This window comes from Symphodus melops (assembly GCF_947650265.1).
Source record: "Symphodus melops genome assembly, chromosome: 23".
In the NCBI taxonomy this organism is placed as follows: Eukaryota; Metazoa; Chordata; class Actinopteri; order Labriformes; family Labridae; genus Symphodus; species Symphodus melops.
Window position 1 is genome coordinate 6,990,399 of NC_136713.1, and position 18,297 is coordinate 7,008,695.

At 46.3% G+C, this 18,297-nt stretch overlaps 1 protein-coding gene across 3 annotated transcripts in view; it reads right to left on the minus strand.

Moving 5' to 3' along the window:
• Nucleotides 1-1,946: 1,946 nt before the first annotated feature.
• The window catches only part of LOC306818547 (voltage-gated inwardly rectifying potassium channel KCNH7-like), a 49,567-nt gene continuing 33,216 nt past the window's right edge, over nt 1,947-18,297 (minus strand). For 2 of the 3 annotated variants that reach the window (XM_079336192.1, XM_079336194.1), the window contains 10 exons: nt 14,361-14,592; nt 14,107-14,274; nt 13,665-13,864; nt 11,394-11,646; nt 8,910-9,118; nt 7,995-8,076; nt 6,685-6,978; nt 5,141-5,300; nt 2,817-3,006; nt 1,947-2,583 (listed from right to left, as the gene is read on the minus strand). In XM_079336192.1, coding sequence (XP_079192318.1) covers nt 2,305-2,583; nt 2,817-3,006; nt 5,141-5,300; nt 6,685-6,978; nt 7,995-8,076; nt 8,910-9,118; nt 11,394-11,646; nt 13,665-13,864; nt 14,107-14,274; nt 14,361-14,592 — 2,067 coding nt within the window. In that variant the 3' untranslated portion in view covers nt 1,947-2,304. The remainder of the gene's footprint in view (nt 2,584-2,816; nt 3,007-5,140; nt 5,301-6,684; nt 6,979-7,994; nt 8,077-8,909; nt 9,119-11,393; nt 11,647-13,664; nt 13,865-14,106; nt 14,275-14,360; nt 14,593-18,297) is intronic. The other variant, XM_079336193.1, reaches the window with a different exon arrangement.

Sequence of the window (18,297 nt, forward strand, 5' to 3'; positions counted from 1 at the left end):
TTTTTTTTTTTATCAGTATGCATTGTTTATTTAGTCATACAATTGCGCCCCCAAGTCTATTTACACAATATAGTTCATTTCTTTCAATATAGTTAAGAACAGAAACATTCAAATTAGCTGTTAAGTGTTGCATTGTATAAAATACAGTGGCAAACATTTAAAAAATGCATAAAAACAATTGTGAACAGCACTAGATTTAAAAAGTGACATTTAGATCCAGTACAGCAAGTTTTTCTTCTTCTGATCTCTGTGCAAAAGTTTGCAAATCTCCATTAAGTTCAACGGACGACTCGAGTTAGCAACTTTTGTTCTGCATGTGTGCTTAAGAAAGGAAGCTTACCAAAATAAAGAGAGGGAGAAACATCTGTCTCGTTTCACTGACACATCAATCTCTCTTGACCGGGAAAGACTTGAGCTCAGAGTTCAGAGGGAAACGTCAGCGTTAAAATGGTTATGTGTAATATTCAATTGAGACAAACTACGAGAACAGCGTACAGTAAATGCAGCACACACAGCTTAAAGTGTGGCCTGTCTGACGTCTCGCTTGCTACATCGAGAGGCTATGTGTTGCATTCAGCTTCTTCCCGTCATCAATCAGCAGTCCAACATTGGGTAGTTCTCAAAACAAATAAGTTACATAGAAAAATAACAGAGAATTAAATACTTCAGTTTTAGAAAAATAGGTTTAACCGTCATTTTTTAAATCTCTGCGAATGAGTGATGTGCTGTCCTTTAAATATGTGTCAGATGAGTGACTGAGACCTTTGATAATTTAGTTGAGTGCAGTCTCCATGCAATACATGAGCTCAAGTTTGTGTCTAGAAAACTAAAATGATTAATTTCTCGTCATGCAGTTAAGTACATTTACATGTGTGACATGGAGAAGCGGGTTTCTGCTGCGTCGGGTGGATGGTGTTCGTAAAGGCTTAAAAGCTAAGGCTATCAGACGCTGAGCTGTATGCGCAGCCCAAAACATCGTTTTGATTTCAGGAGGATTTTTTTTTACATTAGAGAATGAAGGAAGACCTAAAGCATGCAATCAAATCCTCTTCAGGGATGGTCACAAATCCCGCCAACCGTCTAGATTCAAGAGGAGTCTTCCTGTTCAGGAGGCGGAGTCAAATGTTTCAATACACTTTTAAAAAAAAGGAAGTTGCGCTAAAAGTTTAGGAAGTCAAGATCACCGGTGTGATCTGTGGAACAGATCTAGAAGTCTAGAAGGCCATTTTAGACCGCCCAATGCGTCTCTAAATGATCTTTTGGGAAGTCCAATTCTGGATTTTAAAAATGGTTATTTTCGACTCTTTGGATTTTGTCTAACACAATGTTTTCTTTACAACAATACCTCATATTTACACTTCATTCTTTCTCCTTTCCATAAATCTCATCGAAAAGTTTTGACTGTCTGCAAAGCTAGCCCCATGCCAGTGCCATTGATATGATGCAGGGACTTCAATAAGGTCATTCTACGTTACAAATCTACTAGATCCACAACTTTAAGCTTTCATTTTGTTGTTTTGGGTGTGGCGATTGAGCACTAAAGTAAATCGACATGAAACTGATCTTCCCCTCTCTCAGGTCGTATAAAATGATCTAGAGCTTTTCAACTCCAAAAATACACGCGATTCTGTTTGTTTCATTATTATTGCTCTCAAAGAGGGATAAACGCTTGTTGTGCTATACTTTTTTCGTGTTCTGGATTTTGGCTTTCAGAATGAATTTGGAGCGGTTTGTGTGTACAATAGGCACGCTAAATAACAACAGACGGTTCTGAACGGGAGTGCAGCGCTGCGGGATGGAATATAGAGATGCCTCGGAAAGAGTTTCAAGTAGCTCCCCCCCTCCCCCTCCCCCTCCCCCTCCCCCTCGCCCTCGCCCCGTGAGGACTCATAGAAAACAAGACTGGATAGCTACAGTAGTCTGTGAGCATGCTGAAAACACAGCTGGTTCCCCACCGCTGAGATGCAGTGTGTGTGAGGGAACATGCCACAGAACCCAAAAAGAACCATGAGGAACACAAACATGCATAACTGCTGTAGAAAAAGCACATGAGGTGCCTCGTGATGCTGGCAGTGTTCTATTAAAGTATGTACATGGTAGATGGTGACTTTACACACGGTATTAATATAGTGTATAAATACCTCTGTATAAATAGACTTTATACATCAGAATCAGAGAGCTGGAAGGGCAGGGGACATCTTTCCCAAAAGGAATGGAAGAAAGTCTACAGTTTGTTTTCCTTTGCATATTCAGTCTCTTTCTTAGACCCTGAGTCGAGCGTGAGAGAAGACCGTCTGTCCAAGACTACTTTCCTGGGAGGCCCGGGTCAGAAACTGGCCGGTGGAGTCCCGACATTCCTGAGCTGCTGGGGACGTCGGGCAGTGACGCCTGCCGGCTCGAGGGGAACCTCTGCGCCTCGTGATGTCGATGGTCTAGAGAGTCCACTCCGTTTTGCGCGTGTCTCTGCTCTGCGTTCACGTCGCCGTCCAGCAGTCCGGCAAAGTCGTCGCGAAGAGTCTCGGTGCTGAGGAGGACCGGGGAGTTTTCTTTGGATTTGTTCGGGGACTTTTCCAGGACTGGACTCTTGAGGGAGACAGAGCACAGGAGAGAGGGAGTCAGCGGTCAGGGACGACGCTGTGACCGACATCACGCTCTTGATACCATCCAGCCCTGCATGCTGGCTACTACTGAAGGCTATATGCTACAAATAAATAATTAAAATAGCTTTGGCTCAGTCTCACTTATTTACAAGAAGTCATGAACCTGTCAAATAAGTTTAAACAGTGTCAGCAGTGAAGGGTAAGTAAAGAGTGTACCTGCGGTCGAGGTGGAGCAGGGCCCAGGCTGAGCTCCGGCTGGATGGCCGGCGCAGGCTGGACCCTGATGGCTGGCCTCTGGTACTCAGGACTCGAGGTGACAGTGCTGTAGGCGGGGGGGCCGGCTGTGGTCTGCCTCTGGAGGAGCTGCAGGATGGCCTGGATGTCAGCAGTCATCTGGGACTCCAGTCTGACGGACGGACGATGATGAAATGTGGAACGAAAAAAAAAAAAAAAAGGAACAGACACTCTCTTACTTTATGTTACAAAATGAAGCTTATCTGCAAAACATGAATATCAAAAGAATACATGAGTGCTGAATAAATCCTCAGTGTTTTTAATCAACACAGAGTCACATGTGGATGAGCTGCTTGATAATAAAGCTCAGTCGGACATGTTTTCAGGTAACGGATACAGATCTGATCTGCTGTTGGTTCTGTTCCAGCGAAGGATGACATGATGTCGAATGATGCTGATTAACACCACCCAATGATTAAAGCTGTGCTTTAAACACTCCCACCGCGATGCGTTCACTGTCCCATCATAGCAGCGACGTCACTGTGCATGTTCGGTCTGCGAGCCGTGTGCGTTAACTCTCCATCCGTCTGGTTTTTTGGCAACAACTATGACTCACGTGAAGATGGACATTAGCTTTCGCACCACTTGAAGTCACGCTCGATTTTATGTAGCGTGTTTAAAGGCCTGATTACCCACAGATTTCATCTGCTGAAATAGAGTAATGAGACAGAGTTATTTAGAGTTATTATGATCAATACAAAGAGCTAACACTAGGGGGAGCCTCATGCCTACAACTGCATGTTGTTTATACAGAGTGAAGATGAATAAAACCTCATCCTGTCATAAAAATGATCATTTGTGAGCAAAGATTCGACATGAAAAAACGATTTTAAATGACTTAGCAGTCAACTTTTCAGAGGTCAGAGTTTGATTTACGGCACTATTCCTCAATTACAAACAAAGAAGCTGCTCACAGAAGGCTTTCATTAAGAGCTCTGTCTGAACAGTAAACTGTACCTTCACCCGTGATATAGAACAGAGGAGTGAAAACTGAAATGTCCCGCTGTAAAGTGGAGCAGCACAGAAGGATATCAGGTTCAGCTTTTAACCTCAAAGTCGACATCTGTGATTTATTTCAAGGTGTTTCTTTGCAGGGGAGAAAACAAAAAAATCAAATTAAAGATCTGAGCCGTTAATGTAAGACTTTCAGGTCTCGTCTTTGATGTTTGATGTTTGTGTTTTTCCAGGTACAAGCCCACCAAACACCTGCACTTAGGTCTCATCATGTAGTGGAGCGTGGAGTTTGGCCTCTTTTTCTGCACACTCACGTTCTTGCCGTCCATCAGCAAAATAAAGAGGAGACACACAGACGGAGCGAGTGGAGAGGGATGCCTCTGTTGTCTCCTCGGAGGACAATAAGAGGAAAATAAACACTGCGGCGGCAGCTCGATTCTGCAGAACGAGTGTTGGCGGTGCAGCGGCCATATCTGCAGCCTCAGACGAACGCCGTCGATGATGACCTGCTGTGGCACCTGTTCCTCCATAATCGCCAACTGAAAATCTGCACCTTCAACTCTGGAACAACCATCCCGACCTTGGATGATGACACTGACGAGTCTTTTCAACGCGTCCGCGCGCTATAAATAGACAGCCGCCGCCTGTCTGCCTCCCGCTCATCTGTAAGAGTGCACCAGCAGAGAATCACACGATTGCTCCCTGCATTAACACAGCTCCAGCGGGTGTCTGCTCTAAAACGTCTGTGTGTGAGGTTTTTCAAGCTAATTATAAGAGGCACTGTGAAGGCTTGTACCGAGAGCTCTGAAGGCATGACTGCTGAAAAAGTGAGGACAAATATAGAGCCTGTAACAGAGAACTGTGTACGTGTGTGTTCAGTCAAAAGAGACAACAAAGTCACAAAAAGAAGATTTCCACTTATTCTTTTACGTTGAGTTCGAGGACCTCGTCTATTCAGCATCCAGAGTCATGACGAGACGTTTTTAAAATAAGGATGAAAAGTGAAGGGAACACAGAAGTTAAACTTTTACTACCACTCTTCTTCTGTCAAAAACTAAATTACCCACAGTGCAAAAAAAAAATAAAAATAGTACTGTCACACAGATGTGTGGTAGAGTTTATCTTTAAAAGGTGTGTTCGCCTCATTGACGAGTCACCTGATTTTTAAAAATATCCTTTCAAACGATGATATGATGGGATCTCGGCTAAAGCCTGACAGGGATTAACTAAACGAGGCCAAAACATCCCCTTTAGACTTCCTGTTTGACCTGGACTGATGCGTCTGTTCTCACCTGTTAAGGTGCTGCTGCAGCAGGTCCAGCCTCTGCTCCACCTCTCCATAGGTGAGGTCTGTGTCACTGTCCTCCTCTCCGCCGGGCGTCCCCTGACACTGGGTGGCCTCCTCCACCGGCTCGCCGGGACGCTGCTGCACCCACTCCTCTGTGTGGAGCTCTGGAGAGAGCGGAGAGACGTTATCACTCACGCATACACACAAACAAACACACACACACACACACACACGCAGCGTAAATGAGCTGTGTTATTAGAAGCGGGCCTCGGGGGAAGCATCTCCCTATGTTGTGCCGTCTCATCATTTAGCTTTACTGAGCAGTGATCAGCTTAGCGCCTCCTGACTCCTACCATCTCCTCTGCAGAGGAAAACACATGTGACCCTGACCGTCTTTATTTCCCTCCTTTCTTCTTTCTGTAAGCGATGTCTGGAGATTAAATCGAATCGTTCCGCGTGTTGTCTGTTTATAAGAAGCAACATCACTCAGCTCTGGACTCCTGGCAGAGATTCTCTTTGAGCTGCAGCAGCTGAATTGTGGGATATTACTTTCAAATCAACACGCTGCCATGACACAGTTTCCCCGTGTCAGAGCAGAATCCCGCCTGGCAAGTTAAGGCACAGAGGAGTCCTGCACAAAAAGGTTATCGTTGTGTTACAGCGTGTGCAGCGATCTCTACCGAGGGGAGGTTACAGGAGGTCAAAGTGCAGCAGCAAAGAGATGGTGGAAAAAAAAAAAAGGAGGATTTCTGTGATCTCTTCAGGGCTCTGTGTGTGTGTTGGAGCTCTCACTGTCTAAACAGCTCTGAAGCCACAGGAGGATCCGAGAGCTCTTGTTTGGTTAATTAAAAAGATATCAGATCAATCTTCAGATGTCGTCACACGAACATCCTTCTCCCAAAGAATTCCAGTTAATCCATTATTTGGTCATGACCTGCGATCAAAAGGGGGGTGACCCCGGACTGGTAGCTGGGATATAATCCTCTTAAGCTTTTATTACTGAGTGGGTTTTAGGTTTCCCCATAATGACATTTAATCCTTGTTTGGAGTTTTAATAGGTGTGAAATTCCTCCTCCGGGGCTTAGAAGTTAATTTCCAAAAGCTACCAAAAAAAAAAGAAAAAAAAATCCCTGAGCCAATTAGCATTGAGGAGGAAAAGTTCAGAGGACGAGCTCGCGGATTTACGCCGACATTTTGAATCCACTCCGTCAACGCAGTGAGTGTCGTTCAAACTGGTCTTGCCTGTTGGTTATGACGCACAATTGAAATCAACTGTTGTCATGCTAATGTTCAACACTGAATTAAATGACGACAAAAAAAAAAAAAAAAGTACAAGTAGCCATGGCAACACCAATGAATACTGTAACATCCACATCCTCATCTTGTTTTATTACAAACAGTAACAGTAGCTATGCTATGCTAATATGTGACAGGTGTGCTGGCCATTTGCCAATCCCCAGTAGCCACGCCCTAAATCACAGCCTACCATTAATGGCACCATCATTTACTAACAACACGACGTCTCTGCGTGGATGTTGGTGTTCTCACGTTTATACGCCTGGTTCTGCGCGTTGTCTCCCGTATGCGCATCCGCGGCGCCGCTAAGCCCGAGGCTCAGGGTGTGGTCCCTCACCACCGGGTATCCCACCACACCAGAACACAAGGGCCTCTGCTCCTCCTCCTCCTCCCTGCCTTCCTCCTCCTCCTCCTCCTCCTCCTCCTCGTACTCGTCCTCTCCCTCCTCGGCGGACTCTCTCCTGTCCTCGGCGGCCGCGGAGGCGTAGAGACGCCTGCCTTCCTTGGCGTCGCAGTAGGCGGCCGCTGGCTCCGTGTTGTGGGCGCCTATAGGGAAAGATGGTAATGAGGAGGTCTGCCGGGGGAACACTGACTTCTCTGCTTCGACTTCCTCTGGAGATGTTCCAGCTGACTCATTGCCTCTGACAACAGGTGCGGAGTGGTTTGCTTTCGGGTTCATGTGAGGAGAAACAACATTAAACAGCCAGTCTTTAACATGATATACTCCTTAAATGGATCATGTTTGTGTAAGTCAGCCTCTTTAAATGTGTGAGCTGGATGAACAGTGAGTGAATAATGCTCCTGTCCACTGACTGATTTTCGACATCTTCACTACTCATGCTTAGAGGCAGGATCCGCTAGCTGCTGGACTGTGAAATGGACTGTTAGGTGTCCTCGCCTGTGTTATTTTCGGAGTCTTGCGGATGCTGTTCTCAAGACAGCCCCGTAACCATGGTGACCGATTACATTTTCCTGAACAGAAGCCAAAGTGCCAAGTGCTGCTGCTGCTGAGGAAACGTCTCCCGAGTCCCGAGTCTCCGCGCCGTCAGAGGTGCGATCGCGAGAGTTCCCGCGGTGCGAGCCGCTCGGCCTCCGACGCGTCGAACACTGCCATGAAGAAGGCCGCACATAGCGTGAGGCGGCTGTGTTTATCTATCCCGTCACTGATCTGAGGAGATTTGAGAAGCTCAACCTGCTGAGCTCTTTTTATTCATTCGATGTAACATGACTCTGTAGGCGGCTTATTTGAAAGAAAACCAAATGAGGCTGATTTTAGAAATACTCTAGTTTACTTTTCTTTGTTATTGTCTTGACAGTGATTCTATTTTACTGACGGATCACATCACGTCTGGGACTCGTAACAAGATGAAATCATTGCCCTTCACCTGTGCACAGCTCTGCCCCATGAGGACTTGCCTCAGACAGCCCGATCCTAATTCTCTAATGAAGCTGCAGAGGGACCGACATCCGAACAAATAACGAGGAGCAGGAGAAGTACTGGGGGACATTTAATATGGTTTTTTTTATTATTTTTTTTTTATGATTGAGTCGATGTCTCTGACCTGTGGAGGATTTCCTTCTGTAGGACACTCTTCGTGGACGCTCGACGTCGTCCACGTTTGAATCAGTTTCTTGATTGTTCGCCTGTAAAACGGGAAATGAGGGATTAGGGCGAAGCACGTTAAAGCAATTAAACACCATTTCAAGCCTGGACTGTTTATAAAGAATACCCCCCCCCCCCCCCCCCCCCCTTTAACAGGCGCTGACACACGTCATGCCCCTTCTCGCTAACTAGAATCAGCATCATAAGACCGAACGTTAACGCCAGAAAGCATGTTGCAGAAACGTTTCTTTGACGTGTATTTTGATTTTTAATAAAACGCGGTTTCAGAGCTTTCTGCAGCCAGTCAGCAGGGGGCGCTGCGTCATCAATATTCGAACACAACTTATTGAGTTAACCCGTGACAAACATGTCGACTGTTCCCACATTTAAATCGAACATTTCCACCTTTTGTCTCTGAATGTTTAACACAGCTGGCCCAAAGTGCACTTCGCGCTTTGTTCGGAGAAAAACTAAATTCTTAATCATTAAAAGCGCGAGGCTTTTCAAATCTTCCCACTGCGCTCCATTCGTCATAATTACAGCCTACGTGGTTTCCTCCGTCCACCCTTCACAGAGCTCCACTAACACTCTTTATCTCTAACTCTTGTCTTTTTACAAATGGAAGATGAAAAGACAGAATGTTCAAATCAGCCCTCGTGCTTTCATTCCCACGGCCGTGAATAAATTGAAGCGCTAAAGAGGGTTAATAAAATAAGACGTTTGTTCGATTGAAGTGGACTTGGTGGAGATGTGAAGGAGGAATAAATTGTTTAATTCGATTAAATTGGGCTTTTTTCCTTGAACAGTAAAAGAAGATTGATAAAGCTCTCTCCTCGCCCCGACAAACTCGCAGACGGGAACGTGCTCCTCTCACCGCCTTGGGGTTTTCATCGCGGAGATCAAAGGTCAGCTCCAGGTTTGTGAGGAAGTGGTCGGCGAACTCGGGGTACATGTCCAGCACCTCCAGGATCTCCTCCCTCGTGATGGTGTGAAGGTCGCAGTAGCTCAGTGCGCGCACGTCTGCACAGGATTTCCCCGGCTTGGCGAAGAGGTGGATCATCTCGCCGAAAATGTCGTTCTTGCCTAATGAAGGAAAAAAAAGACAAGAGAGGGAGGGGAAGCAATCAAACATAAGACTCCTTTTAGCTAATTGAGGACATAAGCTTTTCTCCTCGTCTATTTTTGGCTCCTGAAGGAACATCCACACAGGAGAAAGCAGCGACATGAGTGGATCGTATTTAAATCAGCAGCCAGGAGAACATAGTGTTAGACAGTGTGAAGTACAGGATGTGATGACCTACAAAGAGACACGCCACCTGGCAGAGCGTGCAAATGTTAAAAAGGCTAAAGGGCAACACAGTCATCTAAATCGGGGTTTACACAAGGCCAGAGAGTCTGCATGGGAGTCACACAGGCCAAACATTCCTTCCTCTGTTTAGTGTGGGATGACCTACATGGACTGGGCTGCAGGGTTTCCTCGCTGCTGCCGCGGACGAGAACATGGAGTCTACGATTAAACAATCCCAAAGAGTCCATTGTGGAAAAAAACAAATCATGCTTTTTGAAGTCAAAGATGATCAACATTGCTTGCGAAAATTCACAAATCTAATCAAATAATCAAAAAACTAATGAAGTGTGAGGCATGTTGGTGCGTAGTGTAATGCAGGGTAACGCATGAGCGTGTCACAGTGGTGTACGGGCATCTTAGTATGAAAGTAGAGTCATCAGCAGTTCTCCTGCAGAAGCAGAGGAAAAGTGCTGAGTTGTGTGTAACCTATAACTTCTACAGCCATGTTTCTCATCACGACCCTATTGTGTCACCCCTACCGTTTTCACCAAACCCCACAGGAGAGGAGAGGAGAGGAGAGGAGAGGAAGAGAGGAGAGGAAAGGAAAGGAAGATGAGGGGAGGGGAAAGGAGAGGAAGAGAGTATAGGAAAGGAAGAGAGGAGAGGAAGAGAGGAGAGGAAAGGAAGAGGATGGGAGGGGAGAGGAGAGGAAGAGAGGAGAGGAGAGGAAAGGAAGAGGATGGGAGGGGAGAGGAGAGGAGAGGAGATGAAGGGAGGGGAGAGGAGAGGAAGAGAGTATAGGAAAGGAAGAGAGGAGAGGAAAGGAAGAGGATGGGAGGGGAGAGGAGAGGAAGAGAGGAGAGGAAAGGAAGAGGAAGGGAGGGGAGAGGAGAGGAGAGAAGAGGAAGAGAGGAGAGGAAAGAGGAGGGGAGGGGAAGAGAGAGGAGAGGACGAGACCAGACCAGACCAGAGGAGACTAGATGAGAGGAGAGGAAGAGAGGAGACCAGACCAGAGGAGAGAAGAGACAGCTTAGCGGCTCCTCTCACCTAACACTGTACCCCAACACAGAAACTCTTTCCACCTTTCTCTCCTTCATCTGCCACTTCAACTTTCCACTGAAACCATCAACCTCCCCCACTTTCTACTCTTCTCTCCTTCCACTCGTCTTTTCCTTCCTCTCCGCCCCCTCACTCTGCTCTCCATCCCTTCCTGTTTCGACCGTCATCCATCTCTGTTTGAAAGCAATCCTGCTCCTCACAAACACAGATCGTCCCTTACACTCGTCCCACCGTGTGTCCTCCCCCACTCCCTCCAGTCCTCTCCCGCTCCTCTGTGACACGACTGTGGGGCAGCGGCAATCGCGACGTTCTTTGAAGTAAGTTATTACGTTGTAGCCGGTGGGGATCCCAGCCGCCGACCCAGCTGTATCACGCCGCAACGGAGCAGTCTTCATTTAGGCGGCCCACACGCGTCTGCGCTAATGGGGCCGACTTTCAGGCAACACGAACCGGGCTGAATGACAGCACGATCAGACGTGTCTTTGAAGTGTTTCTTTCCCACTCGACAACAGGCTTCACTTCACTAATTGGAGGAAACGTTTCGACGTCGTGTGAACAGGAGCGCTGAATGAATGTCGCCAAGTCTCTACGCTACAAGAGGGCTCATGCATGATGTTTAGTTTGAGTGGTCCTTCGCATCCTCTGATCTGATTTCCTGCGAGCAGACAAACTAATGCATGCTTTTTAACTCGGTGTGTGTGTGTGTGTGTGTGTGTGTGGGCAGGAAAAAGGCATCAAGGGCGCCTAGTTTACGGCAACTCAACTTATGTCAGGGCCAACGGAGGGGCATTCGCCTGAGGCAAGCAGAAACACTACTTAGTTTAATTCAAATGTATGCATGGGCGGGTGGCGTAGCAATTCATCTCCAGGAGGTCACAGTGCTACTCCAAGAGCTATTTAGTGTTTATAAGCAGAGATATAGTTTCAGTAAAAACAACATGTGGGACAACAACAAAAAAAGCATCCGTAAAAAACAACAAATCACAGAGAAGAAGTGTAAGGAAGACCCACCCAGGATGGCCACGACGACATCGTCCTTGAGGATCTCAATGGAGCCACGGGAGATAAAGTAGAGAGCCGTGAGCACGTCTCCGCCGTGGACGAGCGTGTCTCCGGGGGGCGCATGTGTGGTCTTGAACCTCATAGCCAGGGCTCGGAGGCAGCCCTTGGTGGCTCCGCGAAACGCCTTACAGCCCTGCAGGAGGTTCTTGTTGAGGTGGAGGCAGATATCTGCCTGCAGGCACTCGGGAAAACCCTTCAGGACCTGAGTGGGAAACACGGGTCAAAGCAGACGGTGATGGTGATCAGATGTGACGCCTCGACCTGAAATCACAGATTTGACGTGCAGAGACTTGCAATGTGCGTGTAATTTGAGTTTGGGGGTGAAGCAGCAGGTCGAATTGACTGAATTTCCAGAGAGATTTGATACAATTGCCACTTGTGTTCTTTCCTTCGTCTCGAAACCTATTTCATCCTGCAGTAGAAACAACCTGCCACATCTTTCTACAGTTACGCCTTTTGACTTTTTTTCGAGCCTTTGAGCAGCTTTAGATAAGAGACGAGACAGCACATTAAGAGACTGAGAAGCTGCAGAAAAATAACATCACAGACGCAGAACACATTCCATATATTCTGTCTTCTCTCCTCCTGTTTTACTTTGACACACCTGGACGTTGAACGAATGTCTTTAAAACACTGCAAGGACGAAACTACTCTGTGAACAATGAACTGAGGAGCATCAAAACAGAAACTAAATTCAAGCTTATTTTTCAAAGAATCTCTAAATAGTATTAATCTGCAGCCTAGTGTGAAAAAAACAAAACAGAAATAAGCATAAAAAATGTGGAAACTGGACCAAACCGTTGGTTATGCATTCCTACCCCTCCGTGTTAGCCGGGAGGACTGTTCAAAATACAATCAAAAAGATTTAAAAAGGTCATTTTAACATTAACATCTTCTGCGAGGACTAGCTGATGCAAAAAAAAAAAAAAAAAAAAAGAAGGCTTGTGAAACACTTACCCTTTAACGACAAACACACAGGGACGACTGACAAAGCGTCTAATGATCCTGGGACGACATGGACTATGACAACATCATCAAGCTTTAACACCATAACAAACACTGAGGGGCGAGGACAGGGGCACATAAAGGGACAGCTGGATCGACAAAACACAGTTCTTATCTTTGTCATTAACACATCAAAAAACAATGTGCTGATGACTCGAGCACAGCAAAAGAAAAGTGTAGCCTCTGCATTTTTTTTTTTTTTTTTTTTCTGGCTCTGACCGGCTTTCTTTTTTTGTTGTTGCTCGCGACAGAAACTGATCAGTAGATTTGGAAAGGAAAGACTGAACAACATTTGGCAAGCGCAGGTGCCACAGCGGGGCGCGCCGCCAAGCCTCCCACGGTGGGAGGGAAACCTGGCAGAGCACCGGCGAGGCTGTGCCCACTCTCGCGGGCGTGATTCACTCTGTCTCTGGTACGAGGATCAATGGCATGGTGGTTGTGTTTGAATACCCAGATTTCATGCAAAAAAAAAAAAAAAGGGACATTGGGGCTGGCCACGTGCAACACAATTCATGTCTCCTGTGGGGGAACTCTCCTTGTTGTGTGTGTGCTTTCTGCTGTGACTGACATGCACACGTACTGTAAATCCATGTATGATGTGGCATCACAGCAACTGTTTACAGTGTCGTGATCATGTATGTGGAGTGAGCTGTGTAACAGAGGAGACACTGAGGGAACACGTCCTCCACTAACATGCATGTCTGGAACAATGATTAAACAGTTTCATATTACAGACTTGAAGCTATTCTAAATAGTGACTACATGCTAAGAACACGGCTAATATGGAGCTAGATGTCGAGCTACCACTGGGGAACATTCATATCAACATTAGTGGTGTTAACACATATACCTCCTGCTCTTACCAGAGTGGTGGGGTCATTCCATTTGACATGAGGCAGACATGGAAGAGACAAACTTATATAAGTACCATGAACAGTTTCTCAAAGTTACTGAATGTGTGAACAGCAACTTTGGCTTTCGATCTCTTGTTCCTACAAGTCAACATTGCACAGTTTCATCTCGATGCTAAATGTAGCGCTATGCTGAAAACATGGAGGTAAGAGCGATTCTCAGGGACGCTACTAAAACATTGAACTCGCACAAATAATTTTTGGAAAATGAAGAGTTAATTAAACCCGAGACAACAACGACATACTTTGATTTAAGTCGGCACTGAATAAAAACTTAGCGAAGTCAAAAGGCCCACACTCGCACCATGTTCATGTCGATGCCGTTGGTGTACGTCCACGCGTGCTGGAAGTACTCCTCCAGCCTCTGCCTCAGCGGGTTGGGGATCTGATGGAAGCGGATGAACTCTTTGACCCGTAGCATCTGGAGGTGATACCTGGCCGTACCCGAGTACAGCCGTTGGATGATGGCGGACACGTTTCCAAAGATGCTGGCGTACATTAGAGCTGGGAGAGAAGCCATACAGGGGAGCGTTGGGAGCTGTGTTGCTCAAACACAATACCTACTTCTTCATTTCTTTGGGTTAAATGAGGACGTGGTTAATGTACATGTAAGATTCAGTGATTTTCTCTGAACGTCATATAACCTGTCAAATGAATCACAAATGTCTGATTACAGGTTTTTCACGAGTTTTTTTTTGATTCAACCTGATTAACTGACTTCATTAATAGCAGTATTAAACACTCACATCCAATAAGCATGACACAGATGGAAAAAATCTTCTCAGAGTTGGTGTTGGGGGAGACATTCCCAAAGCCCACGCTGGTCAGACTGCTGAAGGTGAAGTAGAGCGCTGTAACATACTTATCCTTTATAGACGGGCCGGAGCTGGGGTCGCTGTAGTTGTACTTTTTTCCTACAATAAAAACAACACGTACCGAGATGACATTAAAACGGACTAAATGTTACGTTCATGTCGCTCAAACGAAAAACAAAAATTACCTATCGAGACCCCCAGGTTGTCCAGCCAACCAATCTTATGCTCCAGGTAAGGCTTCTCCACGTTGCCAATGGCGTACCAGATGCATGCCAACCAATGAGCGATGAGGGCAAAGATGCACATGAGCAGCATGAGGACGGCAGCACCGTACTCCGAGTAGCGGTCCAGCTTGCGGGCGACTCGCACCAGCCGTAGGAGGCGGGCCGTCTTTAGCAGACCAATCAGAGTGGTGGTCTAGAGTGAAAAAAACAAACAGAAATGTACATACGATTTGGTTTGTGTGTCATCCTTCCAAAGGGGCTAAAATGTGCTAATTAATGATGTGTTGCCTCTCAGGCTTTGTCCTGTCCTCTGATTGGCTGGTGAATATGAGGAGCCTCAGCCAACTGCAAACCATCAGGGGGTATATGAAGCCCTTCTGGACATTTTGGACACGTTCCTTCTCCCTCATAAACCCAGATTGTTCGTATTTCAATGTGTCTGGAGTTTCTCTACAATTTCCATTTTCTACAAAGGTTGTGTTGTAATGTATACACTGTGCGTCTTAGTGTGTTGTATTTCTGTTATATTTCTGGTCTGACCATAAGAAAACAGTGTATTAGTTCATACTGTTAAATAGCTACAACCTTTTCCCAGCGATCGAAATGCACAAGTAGTTTGTCTCCTGTTGGGGTCAAAGGTTAAAGGTCAGGTTCAGGAGGAGTGACCGGCTCAGGATTACACACGTCGCTTCAGAACGTTTAATCTTATTCACTCACACAAACTCGACTCAAAGACTAGACGGGATCATTCCTGCTGGTGTAAACAGATGTTTCAAGGTCTCTGCAGCATCCCTCAGTGTCAGCGCAGCTTCTCTGACTTATGAACAGCTGCCTTCGGCTCTGTGGATCATCAAAGCCGGCACCACAGAGCCCCCCCATTTGAGAACGCGCTTCTACCTCTGCAACATTCGTAATAATTCTTTCGACGACGACGACTGCGTGCATTCTCCAACAGTGTGATGGCGGTCCTGTGTTTCATGCAGGTCATAGGCGATCTGGAGGAAACCGTGCACGTTATGGTTAATGTGGTTTTCCTTGTTTGTTTTATTCTGCGTTTACATTCGATTTGCTTAAGGGGTTAAATGTGTGCAGCGCTCGAGCCCCTGATCGCGTTGTATCACATCTCGTCATGACGAGGTCGTTATATACACAGTGCTGTTGAATGACACAGCGAGGGTTTTTAATATGAGGGCTATAAGGAGAGAACACATAAAAAAAAGGGAAGGAAGCGTCTGAATAAGATCATTCGACTATTATTACTTCTGCGGAAATAAACATGAGCAGCTTGGAACCACCACATAGGACATTAAACAGCATCTTTGAATCCACACACACTTGCAAATTTAGATGCAGACGGAAGCCGACTTGCATGCATCCACGGCAATGTACACACACACACTGCCTTCTGCTCTGTTTAATTCGAAGCAATTTAATCCTCCCATCTAAATGTTCCAGTCTGGCGAAATCAACGCACAGACTAAGTGTGTGTGGGGGGGGAGAGGGGGGAGGGGGGGATGAGCTTTGACCAATTAGTGTGGCCACATCTGTAAACACCAAAGTAAGACTGAGAGACATCTAATAGGTCCTACCAGTCCCTTTCACAGTTGAAAATGATCCTAATGTCCCCGGGGAAATCATTACCCTGCAGTAATTGGGCTTCCACACATCTATACTTGCTTATTTAGGCTTCATGTAAAGGTGAGAAACTGTGATAACTCAAAGTAAAGGAAAGCAGGGGCTGCTGGATTTCTATTTTTTCCCCGAGGGGAGATGATTCATGAGGGAGAGTGTCTCCGTCTTGGCGAGGAAGAGCGCCGTGGCTGCTTCTGATGGGTCAATTAAAGAGCCTCCGTCCTCCCAATCTCACCCCTAAATCACCGCCATCATTCACCGGCCGGGCATCCGGCCGCTTTCTCCGACAACTGAGCGAACGGTGAATGAATCACGCGCGGGGAACAGACGAGCCCGAAAAGATCCTTTGAGCGCGCGTGCGCCACCTCGACTTTGTCAGACGACGCAGCACCTGCTGGATGACGCGGCCCACACGGTGCCATGTTGATTAAAATCTGGACTTACAGTTAAGTCGGAGGCGTTTGAGGCTGAGGAGCGCGGCTAAAGCTCCCATTAGCAAGCAGCTGTATAAAACATATCCGAATATCCCTCGGGCCATCTGCCGCTGTGGATTTCTAGGCGAGCTCGGGCCACTTTAAAACAGCAAGACTCAATCATGGTTTTGATGCAACCTGCTGACAATGGACACATTCAGCTGTCAAGTAGAAGTGCTAATAATACATTTAATCAAGATGTCTTTATAGAGCAGAATATGGAAGTAGACAGGGATGGTTTCCTCTTACAGCTTCACTTTGTTCTCGAGATACTTCCTGTGCGGTCTGTGTCAAAAACAAGCTTGATTAAAGGTAGCCGAGCGCTGATCGTTCTCAGTGTGTCTGTCGCCGCAGGTGACACCTTTCACATCCAGTCACGTGTTCCTCCGTGAACATGAAACCGCCGCTCAGCATTTTAATATGTCCCTTTACTCTCGACACAACAGAGCCGGCACGGGTCACCCAACGAGCCCGAAATGCTGTTTCTGCTTATCCCTGTAATAAACAAACACGCCGCACACTGCTGCAGGAGTCTCCGAGCACAGAGAGTTTGAAAACAAGCCTGTCTGTTCTGACCGCGTGCAGCACAGCGGGGCAAAAGTGAGACTGAGGGGGCCGCTCGTTACGACGCACCTGCCTCCTCTTTCTTCTTTGTTTTGCACGGCCGCTGCTGCAGTAGTTTCTTTTTTTTTTTTGCAGAGGATGGAGTGTGTGTTCCTGTAAAGACCGCGAAAAACAAAGCTGCATCTTACTAATAAAAGAGAAACGAAGCAAAGCAAGCTATTTAAGGGCATGAAAAAGACCAGCAGGAATCAACAGTGTGATCTGCTTTCAGGATATCTCTTCTAATGTTGATGTGTAACTGATGGAAATAGATTCTAATCAAGCATCACATGAGCTTACTTCCAATGTGTTGCACTCGTTTGTGTGTGTTAATCGATGTAATCCCTGAGCGGAGGAATCTGATTTGAATTGTGGTTTTGAGCAAATCTCTTTCCTCCATAATTTGCAAAAACATTAACAGTATGTACGAGAGAGAGAGAGCGCACATGATAGGCAAATCTCATTTTTATAACAACAGGAAGGCGAGTATGAAAATGATGGATGAGACTGATGACTCCTGTAGGTAAATTTCAGCACCGCATCGTTTGCGAGCCCGCAGAGCTGCGATCCTTCACGTTGACTGAGAATCACAGGAGGATTTCAAGCCGCCACGCTCCTAAATGAAATCAGCCAAAAAAAATAAATAAAAAAAACTTCACATACTGTCAGAGACGGTTTCCAGGCAACAAAAGGTGCACGAGTTCTAAAAATTGTCTCCGTCCCTGACACCAAGAGCGCAAATAACACTTCTTAAAGACGAGAGCTAAAAGTGTACGTGGATGTTATTTTCAGATCCGGCTCATTGATTGAAAAGAGCTAAAAATACCACATTTTTTGTTGTTTTTTCCCCCCCCCCTCTCTCATCCTGTCACTGTGTGCTGTAACAACAAGCTGTAACAAGAACACACATTCTGTCAGCGCACCAGTCACCGAGCCGTATGAGGAGGACATACATTGTGCCGTGTTGTCGCTCAGCTGTCTGCTCGGTTTTCTCCGCCTGTCACTCAGTGCCGGCCTGCAGCCATGGAGTCCCTCACAGGAGCTCCAACCTAATGGTAAATAATGACTCTGCATACCAAACACATGGACATCTGGGCCCCAACCTCAACACACAGAACAACCTGGGAGCTTTGGTGTGTGTCGTTTTCATGACATTGGAGCTGAGTCAGCTTTTTTCGCTCGCACATACA